Here is a 25,729-nt window from a genome sequence, read left to right on the forward strand (position 1 = left end):
TTTATTTTTTGTACAAAAACGAGAGCAATTAAATGCTTCGATTGTTATATTGTTATGATGATGACTCCGTAGAACAAATTATTTCTACAGTACCTGCACTATATCATCATAAAATCAGACCGTATTTACTTATGTACTATTTTAAACAGACATTTCCTAACATGATTAAACTAAAATATAAATATGTCTTGAGCTTATTTTATACCACTATTTAGATGTGATTTTCAAAACTACATCATGTACAAATATTATATTAAACGAGTACTTAATTTTAAAATGATTGTAATATATTTTGATAAAAGTATAGATAAAATATTTATAATAAAAAAATAAAAGTATTAGTACCTCCTAAATACATAACCAGTGCCATCGTAAGCGAGTAGAAAACTTAGACAATTGCCTAGGGCCTAACACTTACTCGGGGGCACACAATTTGTTAATTTAGAATAGTTAAATATTTTTAGATGTAAGCGATTTTACTATTTTTTCCTAAAACCTCGCAAAAGCTTGCAACGGCACTGTATATAATAAATATATTATTTAAAAAGTAAAAGTAATAACTGTAAAAAAATTTAAAATGTTTCCTATCGTTAAAATCTAATAAAAACTTAATATTAAAATATTATATTTATAAATTATGTTTATACTGCTTGTGGTAAGTATGGTATAATAAGTATATATAATATCATAATATTATTAATTGGAAGAACTTTCGAAAAAAATATTTTTAATTTTATTAATTTCTATCTGAAAAAAAAGTTATTGTTAATTAATTAACGCATTTTATGCCTCACTCAATGTTCTAATTTTTAGTTGTATTTTAAATAAATATAAATTATTCATAAATCCTCTTGTTGTATCATACATGTAAGTATTGGGTTGATGACGTATTTCGAACAAAAATTAATGCTTTAAACATCTATGTATCCATAAAATCTTATGAAAATGTATTCTCACATATTGCATTATATGATGTGTATACCATATATACAACGGAATCAGATTCAGGATCAAGAGAAGAAATCAAATGATTACTATTAATGCGCAATGCCGTAAAAATGATACACTTACAATGGGTCCACCCATCAACAATAGTAATCAAGAGTCTGTAATTTAATAATAATACCAACAGGCAACAATATACTCGTATAGGCGAAAAATACTCCCTTTCACCAGATTTGCCTTTTGTATTGTATATTACAATGAAAAAAAATATAGTCTAATGAGCATTACTAACTTTATAATCAACAGGTTAAGTGTAAACATTTGTAAATCGTGCTCTAAATATTTTCACAGATAACGTTCATGTATGAAGGAAAAAATGACTGATGAATTAGTAGTGCAATGATAATTTCTTATCTTAATCATTTTCACATTCAAACTATACATTTTTTAAACTATAAGAAATTATGATTTACAGTGATTTTTAAATTTATTAACACCCATCCAACTAACCAGCTCTATTGCTTTTAAAACAACTATATCTCTCATTTTTATACTTTCCATATCTGGAGATAAGAAGTTTAATATGGATAAAATATTTCAATATGGTATAGCATAGTTAACTTTTTTTTTCAATATCAAGTTTTTAGAATGAATGTTTATTTTGAAAAGCTATTCATAAGCGTTTTTATTTCTCAAAAATTTATGAGGAACATGAGAAGGCCATAATCTACAAAAATATTGTACGTCGCTGTTAAACTTAAATCTATAATTTATGAGTGTTGTACATTTCTAAATTACAAAATTATATTTTGTCTTAAACGATTTTTCTATAAATTTTTCGAAAAACTATGATTGAAAACTTTAAAAACGACCTTCTAAGTAATTAATATCTGTGACCAATTAGTTTTAGTTGAATAATAATATATTCTTTATATATACATGTTTAATGTTTACTAATAGAAACAGAATAATTAACATAACTATTATAAACTATAAATTACGTTTATGAATACAGATTATCTACATTAATTCAATAATCATGACTATAAAATATATTTATAAACGAATACCTTTTTAAATCGTTTTCATGAATATTTTTCATTGTAATTTACAAACTGGTTACGCCTAATAAAACACAACACATAAAAATATATTTTAATGAAAACTTCAACGTTTATTACAAATTCTAATGTACATCGGATATACTATATCAGTGCTTCCCAAACTTTTTCGACTTAAAGTGCCCTTTTTGATCCAAGGTTTTTTCAGAACGCCTTTCTCTAAGTGATAGCATGACTAATCATAAGAAAAATGTTAGACCCGATAGTATTACATGACGGCGCGGCGCCCTTATACATACATCGTGGCGCACTAGGGCGCCGTGACGCACACTTTGGGAACCTATGTACTATATCTATTACTAACAAATATAAAAATTACAAAATTTAGGGATTTATTTAATAATCTGACACGTTTATAGTTACAAAAAGTGTTAAAATATGTCAAATATATTAATTTTTAGGGTTAACAATAATGATCATGATTTATAAGATAAAAATGTATTTTTATTTAATTTTTAATACTGATCAAACTAATTTTTATTAATCAAAGAAATCTTTTAAAATTGGTGTTTAGATTTTCTGGAACCAACTTAAGTGCAAAAGTTACTTAGTTTCTTAGTTATTTATAGTAATTTATTACGTAGGTTAGGTGTATTAGTTTTATAAGAGCATCAAAATGAAAATCAAATGTTTCAAAACCTAGATCTGGAAATTAAACTATATATAATATTAAATACGAAAATTGTTATACTAATCTAATATTGTTATAAATAGGTTTAATTATTTCAAGCTGTAGTTAGATTAAACAATTTCAATCAATAGGGGGTTATTGTATCATATATCATTAAACTTTTATCAAAACATTCCGATTCCTCATCAGCTTATCCAAATATATACATATATAATGTTATAATGATAATTCATTTATGAGCTATAATATTTATCCAGATATCAAAAATGTTACCATAAATCGTATAATTTCATTGTTTTCAAGATACCAATGTTGCTTATCCGCACAACTATTGAAATTATTATACCGAGTAATTAATATGATTTAATATACTGGTACTGTATTCTATAAAAATGACTTTTTTATATACTTTGATGCACTTCATCTTAATAATAATTAGTTTCTACGTGTATAAATATCAAATAATAATTAAAAACTCCAATTAAAAGTTAAACAAGGACACCACTCGTGTGTATAATTATAATAACAACAATATATCAACTTAAATGTACATCGTTTAATAAGCCTACAAACAACTGAAGTCACTTTAGTGGTTTAGTACTTTGTTACCAACGTTATGTCCATAAAAATTAAAAACACATATAAAATAGTTTAACTAAAACATAATTTATAATTATGATACAGAGAGTTTGTTGAACAATTTTATTGATTTTTAGCCAGTACCCGAAGATTAGAAATTACCTAATCGAATACATTATTGTACAAATTATTATGAAAGGTTTTTGTACTATCGTACTAAACATATTAATAATTATAAAACAACGGAAGTGTAAAAGTCCATGAGTATAATGTATTTCTACAGAACATAATAAATATAATTAAATTAAATTTTCACTCACAAGTTTAAAACCGTTTGGTTTTCTGCATTCGTATCCCACACTGCAAACACAAACACATCACATACTAACTAAAATTTGGAGAAATAAAATTAAAATATAAGTGAATCGGTTTTGTTTAGTAATAATGAAAGAATAAAAATAAAAACGAAAAATTTAATTTGTATTTAAAAAAACGAATTTAAAAAAAAAAAAATCCAGTAAACACACAAATATCCACCGCTTTATTTAAATACGTTTTCAAAAACACCACGAACTAAAATTCGAAATGTGCACTATACCGCTGAACTGTACAACTGCACGTTGGTTACTAGGCCCGTATGGAGAGCGAAGTGCATTGTGCGTGACTGACTATGTTCCTCCTCTTGTGCTGGTTTATGCACCTGTCGGAGGGGCACTGAGCCGAAGACTGACGTTTAATGGTGAATTTCCACGGCGAAATCATGAGTCACTCACGGCACTCCGCATTTCGTTTTTGAATTATTATTAATTTTTATTATTGTTGACTTTTTTTTATGTCAACAGCGATTTTAATACTATACCACCCCTCTTACTCCATCAACGTGTACATGAATAATATTATTCGTGGAGATTTAATAAAATAAATAATAACGTAGTACAATAACACTTTTTATAAGCAATCAGCATTAACGGTTGTCGCGTTATTGCATCAAAAACGTATTGAATAATTGAGGTAAACGGGAGGAAAAATTGCTGAAAATTAATTTCTCGGCAAAGTCACCGGAAATAAGATTTCCGGTTAAAAACCTCCAAACAGTTATATAAAGTAATGGGAAAGTAAAGTGTGTGATATTGTTTATGGATAGGTTTACGAATATATTAATCAATAAGTTGTCTTCTAATTATAGCAGACGACGATTACTCTGTCGTAAATCAATGGGATAAAACGAAAATATGAAAATTCACGGTCGACTTTCAACCACTGGCATTTTATCTGTCCCGAGAAATAGCCACCTCCTCCGCATTTCTGAGACTTCAGCCAAAAAGCAAAAAGGACAAAGGAATTAGTACGTTATGTAAAACATTTTTCCCTGCATTTGGTTATTAACTTAGATAATTTTAACGTGAACGACGAAAAAAATATGATTTGAACTAAAAATTAAACGGTATATTTTGGACGAAATCTATAGTAAACAATGAAAATTATGAAGACTATGGAAAGGAAAGTACAAAAAAAAAAAAACATAATAATGAAATTATAAATATTTATGGTGGAATAGCATGCGTTTTGGATTAACTTGATTCGTAACTATTTTTTGACAAAAAAAAAGAGATAATGGTTTTATCTTGATGAAACCAATCGGGGTTTCCGCCGTTTACTCAATGAAAAACAATGTACGTGTCTTGTAAATGTTGACAACTTTGGATTTTGTAGGAAGTGTCAACACTTCTTTCATGATTTAGATGTATCTAAATTTAAATGCATTCTTGTTGAATGTCATTGACTAGAAACGATGTTTCGGTTTTTTCTAGTCTACAAATTATTTGCAGATAATCGATTGAAAAAAAATTAATATATCTTCTTCCTTTAAATTTGTGTAGACCAACGGTTCCAATCCATAAGTAGAGGAAAACATAGTAGTGAACCGCGGACACTAGTCGGAGGTTAAAACTAGGCATTTCAAACTTAAGATATCAACCGAGCCAAGTATATTGAATATTTTACGGTCTAATAATTTGTAGTTTTTTTTTTACGTTTCTGAGATGTATTATTTAAAAAAAAAAATTAAAAACATATTAATTACTCATCATTTGACATTTATATTCAGCCTTTAACTTTTCTATTTCGAGAGAAATTTTATTTTGCTTTTATAAAAACCCACAGCTTTATGATAATTGTCTTAATTTTTCATTTTTGTTGAATATAACAAAAAATATAAATTAATAACATAAATCGGGTCGGCGATTCCTGTATAAATGTATAGGTCGCAGCCGCGGCGTATTATCATGTGACGTCATACAGCTATCTCTCTTGAGCTCTGGTGTCTCAACAAATAGAGGAATACAAATTTTAGTACCACCGTAAGTTATATTAATTAATTATCTATTAATTGAATCAAAGTCATTATTTTTTGTTTAAAACAAAATGTTTTAATCAACATTTTTAAAACTATTTTAAAAAATGTATTTGAAACATCATCAACATTGTTTTAAACGTTTAAAACTTATGTTTAAAACATGTTTTTTATTTGTGTTTTAAATTAATTTTTAAATGTAAAGTTAATGTTACAACTATGAGATATATACTATATATCTGGACATTTAAGAATTAGGTTGTAGTAAATACTAAAAAAATAATATTAAACTATTTTAAAAATTTTAAGTTTCAAGCAGGGACGAAGCTTGGAGGAGGAAGATGGTGATGCATCTTCAAATATACATTTTTTAAAATGTGTAATTTTTGTAGTATATAATCCATTATTGACTGTTAGTTTGATATTTTTCACTTTTTTTAATTAATAATAATGTGACTCAATTTTCCCCAGGCATAAAAATGTTTAGTTCAGTCTCTGATCACGAGTTATTACTATGAGTAATTAAAGTTTAAGTTTAATTAAATTTAAGTTATACACTCAATACATAAGACACAAGTAATTGCTAGTAGTTATACAACAATCTCAATTACTAATAAAGTGTTAGACGAAAACGATAGTTTTTAATCGTGTAGCCACGATGCCGCGTCGGTGTATTGAAACCTTTGGTATACCGTATTACCACAGTTTAAATTATTAGCATGATTAAAGATATAATTTTCAAATTATATCTTATTAAAGATATCTTTAATCATGATTATTAGTATATTAAAAAAAAAAAAAAAAACATAACAACTTTAAACATAATAGTATTTTAAGATTTAGCGGATCTCAACGTTTTTTTTTTCTTACCACAATAATAAAAGGTTGAGAACCGCTAGTGTAGATCAGTGGTTCCCAAAATTTTGAGCATGAAACCCTTAGGAAATATATTGTTTTTCGTGGAGCTCCAATGTCACTAACTCCAACTTAACCCCAATTTTTAAATTATTTATTAAAAAATCAATATTCCAAAAATGTTTTAAAGATGGTTCATGATTATTATTTATTACAATTACACTCTCAACAGTAATGCCGAACACTTACTCCAGATAGGTAAATTCAACTGCCTTGAAAATTGGAATATTAAAAAAGCATAAAAATTATCTTTAAAAATTATTTAATTACATTTTTATATATATAACTTGACAAGTACCATATTTTCTATTTAAAATAGTATATTAAATAATTAAATATTATATAATATCTTTAATTATTAAAGATGTTTTAAAAATTTTTTTTGTTATTTGAATGAGTGGTAAATCGGAAGGAGAGGGTGAGTAAATTTAATTAATTGAACTGGCAGTTTAATTTCATTCGGCGCCACTGACTCCCAATACTTACATAGATCTGTTAGAACCCTTAGGTTCCACGAAACACACTTTGAGAATAGTTGGTATATATTATAAATAGAATAACTACCTAGTAGTTAACACCCTTATACCATTGATTTTATAACAGAAAATTATAATCATACAATAATAAATAATTGTTTATACTAAAATATTACCATTATGGCGATCGAAAATGGACCGTTATTAAGGGATTGAGTATAGGCAATATGTTATATTCATTGAGAATTGCTGTGTGAGTGTGTGTGTAGTGACTGATCATTAGTGTACGTGAGTTCCCCGAACGCGTAATTATTACGTTATATCAGTAAACAGTTCAACAATAATTTTATTACTTTGCTTTGTAGGTGGGACTTTCGGTCCTTTTGCCGAGTTTCAGGGCTGTCGGCAGGAATGGGAAAGTATTGGTATCTGAAACATGTGTTCAAAATTTTTGTCAAAACCAGCAAGGTCTTGTTCAAGAAGAGTCGGAGAGCCGTGTTGGATATACCGTCTGGACTGGGTGCTTTGTTCCGTGGTAGACGCTTGATAATGAGCTGCACTTCTCCTGGAGATACTGGTTGGATTCGAGACTTGGCTGCCAAGTGTAGAGTTCGTATTGAGCGAGTGACCAGCTCGTTTGTGAATGTAGTTCTTTCAGGAAAGGAAAATTAGGCTGCTAAGTTTGCGGCGAAGAGTTCTGCTTTGCTAGAGGAGTCATAGACTGGACTCTGTAGACTATTTATCGAGCGATCAGGAAGTCTTCTATTTATCAGGGATTTGTTAGGTTTATAGAATTTTGAGTCTCATGGTCTAAGGCTGGCAAGATAGGTGGTCCATTCGGATTGTCTATGTTGGTGCATTAGCAGAGGCGGATTTATCTTTTTTACGGCTATAGGCACCAAAAATTTGCCGCTCCTATAAAAGGTAAAAAAGTTACAATACCCCTCCAAAATACCTACTCTAAATATTTAATATATAGACAATAGTAGTGGACATCCATTTTAATTTTTAGACTATTTTTTTCGCCTGAAGTTATTTAGCCTACTTTGAAAAAAATGTCAATGGTTGTTCACTGAATTTGAATAAAAACCTACAAAATAAAATAAAATATATAGTATTATCAAAAACTGCTTTCTATATAATTGTTTACTATAATATTTATAGGTAATGACTATAAATTAAAATGAACCAAAATAGATTGGTATACTGAATATCATATACGATGTACTATATGTTTGATCGTTTGATGTTTTTTAATAAAACACTACAAAATTTGCCGTCCCCCAAATTTTGCCACCCTAGGCAGCTGCCTACAATGCCTAATGGGAAATCCGCCTCTGTGCATTAGGTTTTTGACCACCGATGACTGTTTGTTGAAGTGGTGTTTGGCTTTAGGTTTTCTGGTGCTTTATCATGTTTTCCTGAGTTTGCGTTTTTCGGCGATTTCGCTTCGGATGTTGGCTGGCAAGGCGATTTTTGTCAGCTGACTGTCGAAAATGGAGGTGCTTTTGGTCATGGTTGTTTTACGAGAGTTGTGAAGTCGCCGACTGCTCAATCGAGTTTGGCGATTGAATTTATGACTGGATTAGGGCTGAGAATGGTGCAGTGGAGATCCACGGCGAATCTGGGCCAGTTTGTTGTTGATTTCGTCATCACTGGTGAGTTCGATGAAGGTTTGCCATGCAGGGTTAGGACAACCAGGCTGTGGTCCGAAGATATATTGTCGGTGAAATTGTCTATTTCGTATGTGAAATAGATTTTGTTTAGAATTGCAATATCCAGAACGTCTGGTAGATAGTTTTGTTGGTCAGGGATATGAGTCGGAGAATCGGGTGTGACGATAATGTAGTCACGGTGATTCATGTGCTTTCTGAGAGCTAGGCCAGATTGGTTGGCCATTTTGCTGTTCCACGTTGGGAATTTGCAGTTGAGGTCTCCCGCGATGATGATCAGAAGATTTGTGTCCAGTAGTTTGCGTTTGGAGTGTTGTTTTCGTTTTTTTGTAAACAGCTGAAAACATAATTTCGTGGTGGTTGATTTAGATTTAGACAGTGGTGTTCTTGATAGAGTTTGTCAGGGTGGTAGTTTCATAGTGGATGAGCCTGTTGAACACTAGGATGGCCGTTCCTCCAGAGCCCTTTTGATGGGTAGTGTTGCGCGGTCGTTCCGGTAGATATGGTAGTTTGGAAGTTTGAAAACAGTTATCGGTTTGAGGTAGATTTCGTTGAGTAGGATGATGTGGATTTTGTGGTGTTGTACAAATTGGAGAAGTTCTAATTTTTAATTGCCTAGGCTTTGGCAATTTCAGTAGAGAATTTTAAATTGTTCAGTCATTTTGGTTAATGAGTGAGACTATGACTGAGATGGCCAGAAGGATGGTGTTTTTGAAGTTTGATGAAGTCGCAATTTGGTTGATCGCGAGGTTCAGGATTTCTATTACATCCGAGTTTGTCTTATTTGTGTTCATGGCAGGAGTTTGAGCAGTTTTTGGTGATAAACAGACTTGGGCGTATGTTTGCAACGTAGGTTGTATGACTGAAGCTTGATGTGTAGAGGGTGTTTTCTCTTCAGAGAGGCTGCTTTGGTGTCGGCAGGACACTTACGGTAGTTGGCCGTGTGTTCTTCGTTGCAGTTGTAGCATCTGAATGATTGGTCGGGAATCTTAGTGCAGGACTTGGTGGTGTTGTTGTCACCGCATTTTACACAGCGGGCAGAGTGATTGCAGTGCGATGAGGAGTGGCCGAATCCCTGGCAGGCAAAGCACTGGGCTGGGCCGGTAGTTTTGTACGGCTCAACTTTGATATGGACGTAGAATAAAGAGTCAAGGTTGAAGATTTCTTTTCTGTCCGTGGTGCATGGTAAAGTGACCATGTACATTGGTAGTTTCCTGCCCTCCTTGAGGAATTGTCGTACGAGGATTTAATTCAAGTATTTCTAAGTTCATTTTTACTTCATCTTCGTGGTAGAAGTTTGGAATGTCTCACAGCAAAACTTTGAGGGTCCTCTCGGATGGAAGTGAGAATGTGTGGTAGTTGATGTTGAGTTCGGCAAGGGTTCGCTAGACATCCCGGAAGATGACTACTGACACAGGCTTGAAGGTGGAACGAGTTGTTGGAGAAAGTAACACGTAGTTGTTCGCTTTTATATTTAGGCATGATTTTTGGAGCACTGGTTTTCCATTGGTCTGGATTGAGTATGATGGTAGGTATTTTTGTTTTAGATTCCTTTATAGAATCATTGGAAGTGTTTAGAACGTCTTCTGAAGTTTTGATTGATTCCGGTGAGAAAAGTGTATAGCTAAAGCAGTCTTCGGTGTTGATTGAATCAGAGAAAGGTAGTGATTCTGAAGAAGGTGTTGGTGACTTGAGTTCTGGCTGCTGGAGTCTAGGATGAGTTGGAGCTTCATGGGAATAGGTGAGTTCCCCGTATTCTTGTGTTTTTTTGCCGCCGCGATGGTTTTCCATAGCGATGGTAGATAGTATAATGCTGACGCCGTTGATCAAAAATTCACTTCGGTGAGATGACTGCAGTAATGTCCGATAAAAATTGATTGTGTGTGTTGTTCGTCAATGTAATGGACGAATATTGATATATGTGATATTTTATTACTGTTACTGCACGCATTGTATTGTATCTTTGTCCAGTATTTACAACTGCCTGTAACCACTGCTGTATTTAAGTACACTGACGAAGAATTATTACATTCAGTTGTTATGACTTCTAATTTGTTACACATCGTACACTTAAAAATAAAATCGGTATAAAAACCATTTTTTTTTTCATTTATTAAAGTAAGATCTTTAAATGAGCAGCCAAAAAGTGAGTGGTTGATTTTCTGAATGGAATCAAATAAATGATTCATATTCACAATACGTCTACCGCCACAAATGAACCTAGTGAAAAGAAATTAGGAAAGTATATTATATGAAATGCAGTCTTTAAAGTATTCGAATATAAGTATTTGAATAATTTTTGTATTATTTATATGGTAATTTAAATACTTGTATTAAAATACCATAAAGTCCGTTTTATTAATTTTAATTTATTATTTTTCAAAAAAAAAAAATTGACATCAATAAAAATATTATTATTTTTGTTGAAAACTATTATGTTTTTGTATAGTAAAAGTGGGTAATAACAATGTTACCACACTAAATACCACATTAAATTTTATATAGTTTCTGTATTGGAATTTTTTAAGAAAACTGAAAATCTAATAATTTTAAAATAGTTCCATAATAAGTTAATACGACTTTTTATTTTATTTTTTTCGTTAAAATTTAATCAATATTTGTTGAAATATACTGTTGTCGATAAGTTTTACGTACAATACTTATAAAAAAAAAATCGAGCGTAAGTCAATTAAAAAATTTTTACGAGCGTTTAAATTTTCAATTTTTACGAGTCTAAATTCACATCCGCATTACACTCTTGACCGAGGCCCACTCCACCCTACTGTTCGTCTGTACAGCAGAGCGAGTTCCGATATTTACTTTTGACCACCAACTAGATTCACTTCACAGCCAGAAACCACAAAAAAATGTACACATATAAACTGAATAATATTTTATTAGCAGCTGTATCATTATTATTATTCTACTGCTATAATACTATGTAATCGATTTCTTATCGTCCGTATAATAGTCACGGCTACGATTCTCGGAAATCCGTACAGCGTATCTACGCACAGTCATACGTCACTATATTTTGCAATTGAAATTGTTTCAACTCCTATGCAGTTATGAAAGTCCCAAAAAGCGGAAGAAATATTCATCTAGTACCAAAAGCCCGATTTTAATTTTGAAAACACATTTAAATTCATTATTCTGTTTTCTAGGTTATGTAGGAAATGGATTTTCGATTTTTTTTCTATTGTTTAATTATTATAGTACCTACCAAATTAATTTTCTTTTTTTTCCAAAATTCACTTTTACTTTATTGTTACTAAAAAACATAAAATAAAAAATTAATTTTCTACATAACACAGACAAGGAGTAAAAAAATCCAAACATTTTTTCAAAATAAAAATTGAACTTCTGGAAGTGTATTTTTTTTTCTTTAGTTCATTGGTCTAAATGCACGAAAAAACAACTCACTTTCAACGGCCTTATACTTTTAAAATTCTAAATATTGCTTATATAGAGTCCCTTAAAAGAAGAATTTCATACAAAAAGGAATAAAACGTTTACTTGTTGGGTCGTGACAGAACATATTAAAGTTTTATTAAATGTATGTCTAGTTACACTGTAGGTAAAACTTATTTTTCAAAATCATTGAACATTTGAACTTGAACGATTATTACATGATCTATAGTACAGAGCATAACTCAGAGTTTAAAATATACAAAATCCATAATTTATCATACTTATCAAATATTCTTATTTTAAAATATCGAAGGTTTAAAATTTCAATGATGACTGAATTTGATTGTTTTAAAACGTACAAAAGTTATGTTATTTTATTTTATTTTGGATGAACATTCAAATATTGTGATCACGAAGAGGTAACGTAGGAACGAATTAAATAGTGAAATCGTTAATACAAAGAAAAAAATGTAATAAATATAATTAGATTTTATAAAATAAATTTAACAATTCTGATTACCGTATAGAAAAACACAAATATAAATGTATAAACCGACATATTCTACGATTTTTTTATACCTCTCCCGCCTACACACACCATTGGTCAAATGATCGGCGGGTGGATTTGGTCGCTTACCTATCTATTGCTCACATTAACTTCCTAGTTGATAAATTAACGATTTACAATCTATAAAATTTATATCATAACTATTTTTAACGTTAATTTTTAAAGATAATATTTAAAAGCTATAAAATGCCAAAATCTACAATGGCGGACATTTCCGATCCGATCAGAAGGGTGGTGACTTTTTATCTGATTTAAACAAAGCTTCGGGTTTTAACTTTTTACCGAGTTTCATGTCTTGAAAATTTATTGCAATCCAAAGACTCTGCTTAGACAATTGTTCTGTGCATAGACTGGGCTGTAAATATACATGTGATAAAAATCTTCGAGTGATAAGAATATATAACATGAGTGATATAACACAAATAATCACCATTGTAAGACTCGTCGAGTAGAAATGAAACAAAAAATTAAATCGATTATGTTTATGAAACATCGTCGTTTAAATACTAATCAAATACAAACAATTCACGTACACAAACGTTTTTTCCATTAGCACTAGACACATATTTATTTAAAATTTAGTAGACAATTTCACAAACTTCGATTAATTATTATTAAATTAAACTTACTCAATAATTTGTTTATTATATTCAAGTTGAACTGATGTTTGTTTAATGTATTGCTGAAGGACCCATGATTTAAATCAAAAAACATTTTGAGGAAAATCTGTTTTATATTTAAATGACTGTGACGTAACTTTCACAAAAATAGCAATGTTATCAGAAATTAATGCAGCCATCAAACAAAATAATTTTCAACAAGTGAAAATTTTAGTCGAAGCTATTAACGAAGAAGTGAGTTATACTTATGCGGTGTCCCAAAATCAATAATATTGATATAATATATTTGTAATTTTTATAGCACAAGAATACATTTAATTTTAATTCCTTTCATGCGAATAATACATTCAAAGAATTATGGGAGTGTATGTTTCTATGCTTGACAGTGGACAGCAGTAAAAGCATATATAAACAATGTTTAACCTGCATCCGACTTCTAAGGTAAGCCGTTTGATCATTTTATAACATTAAAATAATTCATGATCTTGTTCAATCATAATGGACAAAATAATAAATATTGTTGTTCTACTTTTTGTAAAGAATATAGATATCAAACTATAATCACAAGCTCCTTTGAAACTATGAGTATTAGAGTTTATTTTGTTTTTTTATTTCTTTCACTTATTTTATTTTTAGAAATTATTGTCTAAATATTATTGATTTTTAACATCAATCATTTTAAGATAGGTAGTACATAGTTAATTATTTATATCTTTCAGTAGTCATAATTTTCATTGTGATTTCCAGCCGAGACAAAACACATTTAAATGAAATCATTACAGAAAATCATGTAAACATTCTACTTCAGTGCGCCAATCTTGTAGAAGACTCACTGTGCATACTAATAACAACTGAAAATACTGATGGTAAGTTTCTACAAATATCCCTTTTTATCCAAATTAGATAAAAAACATAATTTAAATTATTTAACTACTGCCAAAAAATATATCTAATGTATTTTGTAGAGATATTTATAATATGATTGAAAATAAATCTTAGCATCATATATTTTAAAATATTAAATGAATATGTATTTTGGTATTATAATTGCAAGATAACTATTATTTATTATTCTTTTTCGTAGTTATCGTAGAAGGCCTGAAATGTCTGTGTAACATAGTTTATAACTGTAATGTTGCGCAAGAAGTGTGCTGTTCTAATAAGACAGTTGACTGTATTATACTCAGACTAAGAACATATTTTGAACAGAATATTCCTTACGTCATTAAGTATTTTGATATCAAACTTTTATTCCTTCTTACAGCATTTAACAAAAATATAAGGTAGGATTTCAATTTACATTGAATTTATTTCCAATATATTTATATGATCTTAAAATCTAGAATAAAAATCACAAAAGAGTTACATGGGCTTACATATCTTATGGAAGTCTTGGACAATATATTACGTGAGACCATCGAAGATGCTTCTAAAAACAATCCATCTAATTTACAAGTATGTAATTTTATCTTCTTACTTCCTACTTAATACATATAATGTGTAATATATGTAAGTATGAATACAATAAAGATAATATTTACAGGAAGAAAATGTTTCACTTAGCTGTGAAATACTGAAAACATTATTTAATTTGACTGTAATTCCAAACAATGAAACACCTGAGGAAGATGATTATTCCATTTGGATTAGACTGATTTCTATATTACGCGATTTACTTGTCACTTCAACTTTTGTTCCATCATTTCAAGATAACATTGTTTGGTAATTAAAATATAATCAACATTTTACCTTTATTTTATTATATATTATCTTAAATCAATTATTTATCATTTTAGCAATGTTGTAAACTTGTTGACAAATGTTCCACCAACTTGTTTAGATCAGTTGTTGATTAAAAGTCATTGGTGTGATGTTGATGCTTTAAAAGTGATTTTAAATTTTCTTGATGATAGATTGTCTAATACAGAGGTATGCTACTGTGTTGTTTGATATTAGTTAAAATTACAATTTATCAGCTATTGTATTAGATATTCATTAACATAAATTGATTTATTAAATTGCTATTAGAATCCTTTGTATGAAAATATTTCACCAGTACTGATGGTTCTATTAAAAGGATCAAGATCTATTGCAAAATTTCGTTGTGAAGTTCGGCAGCAAATTTTACCTCCCTTAAAAGATGTTATTAATCGCCCTGAACAGGGAAATACATTGCGTAATAAATTGTGCCGTTTGCTTACCATTCCTAATGTGAGTCTACGAGACTTGGTTGCCGAATTGCTATTTGTTTTATGCAAAGAAAATGGTATTACATTATAATATTACTTGATTGTGTATAAAATAATGGTAATATGAAATATGATTTTTAGTGGGTCGTATGATTAAGTACACTGGGTTCGGTAATGCAGCCGGTTTGTTTGCAAATCGAGGATTACTTTGCAAAACATCAAATCCGGATTACTCGTCAGACAGTGAAGATAGTGATACTGAAGAATACCTAAGATACAAAGACCAGTAATTTTTTAATGTTTTGGCATCAGTGTTTAATAATTATAATTTATAACTGCTTTTTATTTAGAATAAATCCGGTTCTTGGTTGCTACGAACCACCCAAACCTAATCCATTCGAGTGCATGTCTGTTGAACAACAAGAACACGAAGTTATGCAATTAGTTTCTAAAATGGACAAACTTACCAGGTACCTATTTTATTATAATAATTACTTATACTTATACTGTAAATACTATTTTTGTTTTAGAGAGGGAGTGATACAACCATGTAAAATTGGTGATGATGGTCGCCCACAACCTATTGAGCATGTTCTTCAACTTCAAGAAGAATTAATGAACCATTTTAGTAACATCAAGAATAAAGATGGCCTAGACGATGAAAGCAATTGAGTCATGATTATATAATATATAATGTATACTTTTATTCGTAGAATATTTTAGTAAAACTTTTTACTCAATGAATATTTTTAAAAAATTCACTAGTCTTGAAATAGATTAATAAATTATTAATCATTCTGAGGTATTTTAATGAGACTGTTTAGGTTTCCAATAATATTATTAAATTCTTAACAATTAAAAATCAAGTCATTCAATTCTGCCATCTAGTACATAGTTAAATAACACAAAACTAATTAATATATTCAAGATCTTATTAGGCATATTTTTTTTGGTTATAAAGTATATTAAGTGAATATGTACATTACCATTGTATTACCATGATATTATATACTCACTCTTAATTTTTAATCTTTAACAAAAAAAATATATTTATCAATTTATTTTAATTATATTCACCTATTATGCAACTGATATAAAAATATTTAAATGTATTAGATTTAAATGCTCAGTAAATATATATTGTAAAAAGAAATGAACTTTTCATTACATTCTTTATTATTACTGTGCACTCAACGGAGTAATATTTTTTATTTTGTTTATTTTAAGTATCATTTTAGAGTATCTAGTCACACAAAGCTTTATTTAATTTCATTTTACTTAACATTCTACAGGGTTCACTTCAATACATAAAAACTAATTTAATTATAAACAATACATTATATAATTTACATCAATGATTTTCCAAAATATAAAAATAGTTTTCACTAATTGTGTTTTATATTTAAATGCAACCATTTAATATGTTATTTTTAGTCTATTATTTTATTATAATTGATAATAAAACACATCAACTTCGAGTACACTTAATAATCATTAAATATACATAATATTTTATCCTTCGAAAATTTTAATGAATCAGTAAAATATAAATTCCAATCAGTGGTAGTTAAGTACACTAATCTAATATAAATAAACCATTCCTACTGAATACTACCCTATGGCTACAGGCCATAGCATTTAATACTGTAAAATAGGGGGTAGGAGCAAGTGGTAGGAATAAACTTGATTGAATAAAAAATAATTCAGAGAAATTTCTCATTTCTAATTATAGTAATTAAACTAAAATATAAATTTAATAAAACAGAAAATAAAAACATCATGAAATTAATATTTTAATGTCCTGTTTTATAAAGTGAATTTTCTATTAAAATACTTGAATATTAAAAATGTTAAATAAGCACTCGTAATTCAACAAAAAATAAAAGACATTCTTTAATGTAAATATAGTTTTATTTAAATATGTGTATGAAGTGAATAACACACAATTATCAATTAACAATATTACTAACAATATAACCTAATGTGCTATGATATAAACTTACAGAATTTAGTTATTGGTCTTTCAATGATATTATGTTTTCATAACTAGATGAATTATTGATTTCGACTTCTGGCCAATTATCTAAATAGTTAGAACTTGGATGACGATAATTATACTTCATATAATTTGGTGTATCTTTACATATAGACATGTATTCTTCACAAATTCGACCAAATTCAGTGACTGTTAATTGAAATGGTCTTGTAGTCGGCTCAATTGCTGCAGCAAGTAATAATTCACTAGCAAGTTTTTCTCTTACTGGTTTTGGAAATAAAGTTCTAGGAAAGATAACAACAAATATAGCACAATAACAGTTAAATATTTTTGAAATAGTTTTACTTACTCAATGCCTCGAATACAATGTTTTTGTCTATAATTAAACACACTCCTAACAACTTTTTCAACAATACCAAATGGCAAAGAAATAGTTGGTTTTTTCAAAGGTGTAAGACGCACAACGCCCACATCAACATCAGGTTTAGGGATAAACGCTCGACCTTAAATAAAATATCAATTAATAAGTATTTGATTAATGCAAAATAGTAAATATAATCAACAATTCTTAAAAATCAGTACCACTAACATGAAATTGATATTTATTTATTTATTTGATAATTATACGCTTAAAGGAGAATATTAATTGGCAATGCCGCATAAAATATTCTATGCTCAATCATTTTTCACCAGTTCCATATACCTATCATAACTCAAGAAATTTAGAAATCAGTCCGAGTAGTATAGTTAAAAAAATTTTAAAGTGTTTATTGTTGTTATATGTTATAGATCTTCAGTAAAAAAATATTTTTTGAAATTCAATTTTTACTATACAAAATATAAGTGCTTATTTTATTTTCTGAACACAGCAAAACATAATATTTTAGTTTAATATTACCTATGGATATCAAAAGCCAATAGAATTTACCAAATTTGAAGTTAAATTATTATATTCTGTTAAAGAACTATAAATTAAATTAGTAATGCAATAGAATCCTATAATGGTTTTACCTTGAATATTAAACTTATGTTCAACTCTACACCAATTTTGACACATTATTGAAAGCCTGCTTCTTTCTTGAGACATTATTGGAGCAACCATTCTTTCAGCAACTTCTTTTTGAAATGTTAATGTCATTCGCACTCGTCCATATCTCCATGCACTTTTTCTAAAAATGATTCATAGCTCAAAATAAACTCGTAGGAAAAAAATGTACCCACTTACTTTTCAGATATAGCTTTTAACCATTGTATAATAAGTGGTGTAGATACATTGAAAGGTAAATTTCCAATAAGATGAATTTTTGGACATTTATCTTCCCATTCCATTTTGTAATCTTCATTGAATATTTGTTCGAAATTAAAATTCATCACATCACCAAATATCAATTCTAATGGCATTGGAGATGATTCAGCTAACAGCTAGAAAAAATTATAGCTTATAGACAAAATAAAAGATCTATTTAAAATAATTACTTCTAGAGAAGGTGTGAATCGTTTATCTTTTTCAATCACTAATACTCTAGAGGGCATATTTTGAATAATAGATCTAGTTATATTGCCTGGACCAGGACCAACTTCACATACTTCACAATCCTGGAGCGATCCAGCAGATCTTACAATACGGCTGACTAATCGTGGATCCATTAAAAAGTTCTGAGAAAGTTCTTTCATAGCACGTAATTTATATAACTTAATTAAATCCCTGATACTAGGCAAGGGGGGTAGCCGAATTATACGGCTTGATGACATTTTGAGTTATGAATTATTATTGCTTAAGAGGTATTACTTCAGGTTCATCAAAATCGTCCAAGAATGTTTCTTGTTTTATTGAATAAATAGAATATCCGTAAATGCTCAATGCGATACCACCAAGTAACAATCCAGTAAAGCGTGCGTTTTTACGCATACGTTGTAACCTAGTTACACGTATTAAATTTTGACGTTCAACAAATTTAATCTGTTGCAATATTCTTTTATCAACTTCACCTTGTTTATTGAAATCTACAGTAGGCATTTGATCATTTCCGGCCATAGCAAATTGAATGTATCACGTCACTCAATAACTGCAAAATATAAATATGAAATTAGTTACCCTTAAATTTTATATAAGGTTTATTTGTTTGAAAAAATGATACAAGTTGGCTTTTGGCTAATAATTTGTTTTTATAGCATAAATACTGAGTGTAATATTTAGTTTCAGTACTTCATGAGTACTTTTAATTAAGAACACCTAATGATATATACCCAGGTTTGCATAGGCTGTTAAAGTTTAATCAATTACATAACTATTATCATATTTTAAACAATAATCAAAGTATCTCTAGGATTTTTTTTTTGATGAAAAATACTTTCCCTGTTTTGATACTATAGGTAAGTTAATTGGTTAACAATTATATTTTATATTTGAATAAACTAAAAAGGTACATATATGTTTAAAATTTGTATTTAGTATGACAAAACATAAAAGTAATGCAATTCAACGTAAGTAGATGGTTGCGTAAAATCACGCAATGTTATTAGAAGAAACGTTTTTTTAATGACAGTTGGCCTCGGAGTACAAACAAGATTGAAAATGCAAAAATTGCTAATAAACGAAACGTGTTAAGGGAAATGATCGAATTCTTAGATAAACTACAAAAACTCCACAATCGTAAACGAACAATTTTTAACCATTTTTCGGAAGCCTCGTCTCGCAGTCGGTCTACTATTGTCTGCTTCGGCCTAACCTGATCCCACCACAATCGTCGGGACGTTGGTCGGTCACAGGCACTCACCAGCACTGTTGCACACGGATGAGACGTCAATGTTGAACCGATGGACACTGCGTGAGGTTAGACTAGCCTATGCTGAGCCGGCGAGAAGGACCGGAGGATACGGAAAAAACGTTGAAAACGTTTTAACTGAATCTCGTACAACCGTCGTTCTTGCAGTAGATTACGGTCTCTGTTTGAACTGCAGCGAATGCGTACGATGCACGATGTTATAGATAACAAAATTAAAATATTATATTATCAATGGTCTTCTTAACGTTTGTCGATCAGTATTGATAACGGTCCGCATGGATCGCTTAGGCAAAGAGGATATAAACGTTTTTTCTTTGAAAAATATGTATTCGAATACTTAATATTTACAGCGATATTGTCCATCAATACTTCCTAAAGCTGAGGCCAGAAAATGCTACGTGTGTTTAGGGATGTGGTGTCGAAAGAAAAGTATCGATACTTTTGCTTGGTATAGAATCGAATGAAAATACCGATATGAATAAAATATCGCAACGAAAGGACCGATATGAGTAAGTATCAATAGAAAAGTATCGATACTTTAACTTGGTATCGAATCGAATGAAAGTATCGAAACGAAAGGACCAACATGAATAAGTATCGAAAGAAAAGTATTGATCATTTTACTTCGTCATATCGTCGTATAGAACCGAATTAAAATAATGATAAGAGTCAAATATAAAAACGACCGATATGAATAATCGTTCCGCTTGAGAGGAAACCTATTGACGCTATTGCGGCGGTTCCCAAAGTGTGCGCCCCGGCTCCCTGGTGTGCCGCGATGTCTGTACAGGGGCTTCGCGCCGTCATGAAATACTATCTGGTCTAAAATTTTCCTTATGATTATTCATGTTATGACTTGGGGAAGGGTGCCCTGAAAAAACCTAAAATCAAAAAGGGCGCCGTGAGTCGAAAAAGTTTAGAAAGCACTGCGCTATTGTATTGTAGACTGTGGTTTCTGGTTACAAAATTATCATATTTATACCATTGAAAATGAAAAGTTAAAAATGAAAAATGTTTACCTGGCTTCCTAAACAATTTTGATTTTGGTAGATGATAAAAATATCACAGTTCTGAAAAGAAACAGGAAATATTGAATTAAAATACTAATAATTGCATATTAAATTAAAGTATTTATATAAATTTTATATATTTATTTAAAATTTTTAAACTTGATTTATAAATAGTAAAATATAAAGATTTAATCGAAATATTTAATTAGATTTTAAAATATTTTAAGTAAGATACAAAATTACCATATTTATACCATTAAAAATGAAATGAAAAATGAAAAAGGGATCCCCGGCCCCCGAGGGAATTTTGATTTAGGCAGGTGAAAAAAAAATCCCAGTTCTGAAAAAAAACATAAAAAAAAATTGAATAACCTATATAAAGTTTCGTCAAATAGACGTTTGAGAAGTAGAGGGTTCACTGTATATTTAAATACATTCCAATAATACAATTTCGTATTAAATTTTAATTTGGTATCCTATTTAGTCGTTTCTCAATATCTAATTCTAACTCATATCTGACTCAGTTATGTAAATAGTCCAATTTTTTTTTTTTTTTTATTATCTGGTTCTTACTATAATAGTTGTATTACGCACCATAAAACTATAGCAACATAGATTGTATTATAGACGCTTTCAACCAAAACGTTTTAGTTTGTCATTATCGACTAGCATTTGTTAAAGACAATATTTTTGTTAATATTTTTTGACGCTATAAAAAGTGTTTTTATAAAACAGCAAGATAATTGACTTTGCAAGTGTTCTCTTAGTGGACATTAATATATTGAAATAAATAGCAACATGGACAAAACAAGTGCAGTTGTTGAAGATATTGAGTTTATTGGAAGTGAATTTGTGTCAAAATACTTTGATGCATTGGCGGGAATGCCGAATTCATCGGCCTTACGTAAGTTCTTTCATGAAAATTCAATTTATGTATTTGCACAACATGGACGTCCCGATCACGAGATACAGGGCCTATCTCTCATCGAATGGTTCGTGAAACGAATGAAATACAGTGAATGTACGGTAACGGTCCGCTCGGTGAACACCACAGCAAGAGCACATTCGACTGAGTTCACAGTTTCATCAATCTGCGAACTATTGCGCCCCGAAAATAATGTCCCTTTGAATTTTGTTCAGACGTTTGCTATCAAACGCGTTGCATGGACCCAAAAAGATTTTCAGATTATCGAGACTGTATCTAAATTTGAAGATGAAATAGAGGACGACTTTCTTCCAAAAGCCGTTTCTATACCAATTATAGCTTGTACGAATGTAGTGAAGAAAAAAGTAAAAGCTATCAATTATATTCTTTGGTTATCACCTGTCGACAAAGGTACTGCGGTTGGTGATGAAACTATAGAATCGAGTTTAAAACGAACAAGCAATTCCAAAAAAATCATTAACTTGGAGGCAGTTGTCGATATGGAAGTTGCAGGAACATCTCAGACTATATCCATGTCAACAGATTGTGATGGAAATATGAAAAATTCCAACGAAAAAACGTGTTCAATTTATTCCAATTCAAAAATTGTACAAAAATTAACCAACAAGAAACCCATTACAGTTGGTAGTAAATTGAGTAATAAACTCGATCATGATAGAGAAATGATTTTAAAGGAGAAGGTAGTTGAAAATCCAACGACAGAGCTGCAATTCACCGTGAAAAATGCACCAAATGGTAAGATTTCGTTTAAAATTATTCAAAATTGTATAAGCATAATTCCTATGAAACTATAAAAACGGTTGAAATGTAACGAACGAGTGAATTATATTGCTGTATTCATCTTTTGAAACTTGCAAACAATTTACATTACTCTCGAAAAAAACCATTTTCAATGATAGAGGTCAAGTAGAACAGTTTATATTTCTAACGAAGAATAATATAGTAGAAGAACCTAATTTCTTAATGAAGTAGGCTTAACTTTTAAATTAAGATTTCAGGTACCTATAATCAGCGAAAATATTACAATGTATTTTGAAATTTCTATAAAATGCTATTATAAGTAATTAGTAAATGTTTCGAGTCGCTATACTTAAGGTTTATAGAATAATAACCAAATAACTATTATTACACAATCAAAATTCATTAAAATTCCATTTTCCATTAAATTCCAGATTGACATCCCTATAGAAAATTATTTGTCGATTATAAAGAAAGTTATTTGAAAAATTTATACAATTTTTTTTTATTTACACGTAGTTTAATAGTAGGTACAATAGTACGTGATAAAAAACTAGGTGGTGCCGACTTTGAAATTCTATGGCTTATAATTTTTTCTTCGTTTTTCTCAATTATTTAGAAAATTGATGAAAAATTTAAAAAACGACTTTCTTACAGCACTAGTTTTATATACAATTATTAATCAAAAATCTTATATGATTGAATGTCGAACTTTGGATCGAACTTTGCGCTCTTAGGCACTGTTGAACACGCATTTTAAATGCCAAGTAAAAAATTGTCGAGAATGATAAACAAAGTCCTCCAAGATCTTGTTGAAAAATTGTCAATCTCTATAAATAGTTTGTATTTTGGTTGGTCTTGTTTTCCTTATTCTCTATTCATAGTCTCATAATATTTTTTTTTATTTATTGGCATGTACTGCAAACAAAAATAAAGTTCTCATTATAAATTATTTTAAATTATGATCATGGAAAAAATTTAAGTTAGTTATTATGTAAAATCAAACAAACATTTCAAAATATTAAACAATAGTAAAAAAACAACTATGTAAGTTTGATGTATCCAAATTTATAATGCCTTACGCCGTGTTTTTCAAAAAATAAGTGATCTATTATTTCATCAAACGATACTTGCCGAGTAATTCTGTTTACAATATTAAGTATGGCTAGTGAATTCATTCTATCTTAATACTTATTAGATCGTAAAAAATTTTTGTTCTTTTTGAACATGAAAAATATCGTTCTGCTGGACAATTGGTAACAGCCGTCAATGTAAAAATATGCAACATAATTTGAATATTTTGGTGAATTTCTGTGAGGTTTTTTATATACAAAAATGTTTGTAAGTCAAAGCTGAGGTTTTTCATGAAAATAATTAACGTTAGTTTCTAACTAACTAATAGTTAGTTACAACAGGTAGTCGATAACCCTAAATCCACAACATAACAGGGAAACAATAAGAGGCAACATAAAAGGTAAACGTTGAGATAATTGATTTTTAAAATTTTATTTACCGATTGTCAGGATTTTTTGACAAAACAAAAAAAAAATTGAGAATTACAATAAAAGTATTGAAACAGAAATAAAAAAAAAAGTGATGGAAAATTTTCGCACATTCCCTATATTTTGTGCCCTAGGCACCTGCCTACGTTGCCTAACCATAAATCGAACACTGATTGTGATGTTAAGAACAATCTTACCGGTCGAAATTGTGTATAGATATACACAAAAAAAATATCAATCGCTCGAAATCGAAAAAAAATAAAATATTACTGTTATTATTCCAGTTCAGCAAAAGATATTTGAAAAACAGACGATTGAAAAGAAGACAGTCTTAGCTAAAAAGTTAAAAAACGAACAATCGATTAAGCCTAAGATACTCGCTCGTGTAAATAAAAATACGTTTATTTCTACTAACCGTTTCGGGTCTCTAGCGGTGGACGACGAGCCTGATTCTTCTTCCATTATTTTAAACCCAGAAGATGATACTAAAAATCGTGAGTATATTTGCGAATTGATTTGCAGTCCTATAAATATATAAAAAACTAATAATAAACTCGGCTACAATTCAAAATAAAATTAATGTACCTCGTGTTTATCAATTATTTTTTAGCATCAAAAAACACATTAAAAAATGTTAACTGGAAATCAAAAAAATGTACGAATATTTCAAAGACAAAAAAATCACGAAAGAGTACGGCTGCAATCCTAAAGGCAACGGAACAGCCAATCGCCACAAAAAAGCTCACGACAGATAAATCGAAAAAGAATAACTTGTCTGTTGATACTGAATTGTTAGCAAGACGCAACAAGACGATCGTGCGAAAAACTGATATGAAAAAACCTGTGATTGTGAACGAAGACAGTAGAGGTCCAAGTACAAAAAATGCCGATGCTTGCAGTGTTGATGAAGAAGTGATACACAAGACTTTGTCAGTTGAAAGATTCGTGACGGTGCAACAGAAGCATAAATGTAATATTAACGGTTTCGATCTAGTGCATAGTATACGTAGGACCGTCGCCAAGGGACCGTTTTGCCCCAGTCTAGGAAAATTTAAGAGGAACCCCCTTAAAGTTCAAATTTATTAGAATTATTACTAGGCGTTACTCATTAGAGATTATTGATATTAATATATTATTTCTAAACTATTTTTCTTAATGAAATATTACTAAATTCAATTAAATAAAATTAACTTATTTATGTTTGAATTCTATTATATATGCTTCATCTTTAGTCATTTTAATTTATAAATAGTTATGACTGTTATTTATT

At 29.6% G+C, this 25,729-nt stretch overlaps 4 protein-coding genes across 7 annotated transcripts in view; 1 reads left to right on the top strand and 3 right to left on the bottom strand.

The window, feature by feature from the left end:
* LOC112690692 (protocadherin Fat 4) overlaps positions 1 to 3,976 on the bottom strand; it is a 38,785-nt gene extending 34,809 nt beyond the window's left edge. For both annotated transcript variants that reach the window (XM_025564757.1, XM_025564756.1), the window contains exon 1: positions 3,597 to 3,976. The gene's annotated coding sequence lies outside the window, so the exon portion shown is untranslated. The remainder of the gene's footprint in view (positions 1 to 3,596) is intronic.
* A 9,108-nt stretch (positions 3,977 to 13,084) lies between these two features.
* Positions 13,085 to 16,187, top strand: LOC112690688 (synembryn). Its single transcript, XM_025564749.1, has 11 exons — positions 13,085 to 13,526; positions 13,594 to 13,733; positions 14,040 to 14,158; positions 14,377 to 14,575; positions 14,636 to 14,747; positions 14,836 to 15,014; positions 15,089 to 15,221; positions 15,321 to 15,558; positions 15,623 to 15,767; positions 15,832 to 15,951; positions 16,012 to 16,187. Exons 1-11 carry the CDS (start codon positions 13,446 to 13,448, stop codon positions 16,151 to 16,153), a joined length of 1,608 nt encoding a protein of 535 aa, XP_025420534.1. The 5' UTR covers positions 13,085 to 13,445; the 3' UTR covers positions 16,154 to 16,187.
* Positions 16,188 to 17,373: 1,186 nt separating this feature from the next.
* LOC112690686 (mitochondrial dimethyladenosine transferase 1) lies at positions 17,374 to 19,254 on the bottom strand. The gene is made up of 5 exons (XM_025564744.1): positions 18,954 to 19,254; positions 18,703 to 18,899; positions 18,489 to 18,646; positions 17,827 to 17,980; positions 17,374 to 17,761 (listed from the first exon to the last, which is right to left on the bottom strand). The coding sequence occupies exons 1-5, from the start codon at positions 19,227 to 19,229 to the stop codon at positions 17,494 to 17,496; spliced, it is 1,053 nt and encodes a 350-aa protein (XP_025420529.1). The 5' UTR covers positions 19,230 to 19,254; the 3' UTR covers positions 17,374 to 17,493.
* Positions 19,222 to 20,481, bottom strand: LOC112690687 (cytochrome c oxidase assembly factor 3, mitochondrial). Of its 3 annotated transcripts, none has more exons than XM_025564745.1 (2): positions 20,255 to 20,481; positions 19,222 to 19,543 (listed from the first exon to the last, which is right to left on the bottom strand). In XM_025564745.1, the coding sequence occupies exon 2, from the start codon at positions 19,510 to 19,512 to the stop codon at positions 19,246 to 19,248; it is 267 nt and encodes an 88-aa protein (XP_025420530.1). In that variant the 5' UTR covers positions 19,513 to 19,543; positions 20,255 to 20,481; the 3' UTR covers positions 19,222 to 19,245. The 3 variants fall into 3 exon arrangements, with proteins under 3 accessions (XP_025420530.1, XP_025420532.1, XP_025420531.1); XM_025564747.1 differs by lacking the exon at positions 20,255 to 20,481 and adding an exon at positions 20,151 to 20,248; XM_025564746.1 differs by lacking the exon at positions 20,255 to 20,481 and adding an exon at positions 20,141 to 20,245.
* Positions 20,482 to 25,729: the final 5,248 nt, after the last annotated feature.

The sequence above is a fragment of the Sipha flava genome, unplaced genomic scaffold (genome assembly GCF_003268045.1).
Source record: "Sipha flava isolate LNK unplaced genomic scaffold, YSA_version1 518_pilon_pilon, whole genome shotgun sequence".
NCBI lineage: Eukaryota > Metazoa > Arthropoda > Insecta > Hemiptera > Aphididae > Sipha > Sipha flava.

Coding starts and splice junctions, on each gene's coding strand:
- LOC112690688 (XM_025564749.1), top strand. CDS start 13,446: ATGTTATCAGAAATTAATGCAGCCATCAAACAAAATAATTTTCAACAA. Junction 13,734..14,039: donor ACCTGCATCCGACTTCTAAG/GTAAGCCGTTTG, acceptor TGTGATTTCCAG/CCGAGACAAAACACATTTAA. Junction 15,952..16,011: donor AAAATGGACAAACTTACCAG/GTACCTATTTTA, acceptor TTTTTGTTTTAG/AGAGGGAGTGATACAACCAT.
- LOC112690686 (XM_025564744.1), bottom strand. CDS start 19,229: ATGTCATCAAGCCGTATAATTCGGCTACCCCCCTTGCCTAGTATCAGG. Junction 18,900..18,953: donor GATTCACACCTTCTCTAGAA/GTAATTATTTTA, acceptor AATTTTTTCTAG/CTGTTAGCTGAATCATCTCC. Junction 17,981..18,488: donor ACATAAGTTTAATATTCAAG/GTAAAACCATTA, acceptor ATTTTATTTAAG/GTCGAGCGTTTATCCCTAAA.
- LOC112690687 (XM_025564745.1), bottom strand. CDS start 19,512: ATGGCCGGAAATGATCAAATGCCTACTGTAGATTTCAATAAACAAGGT.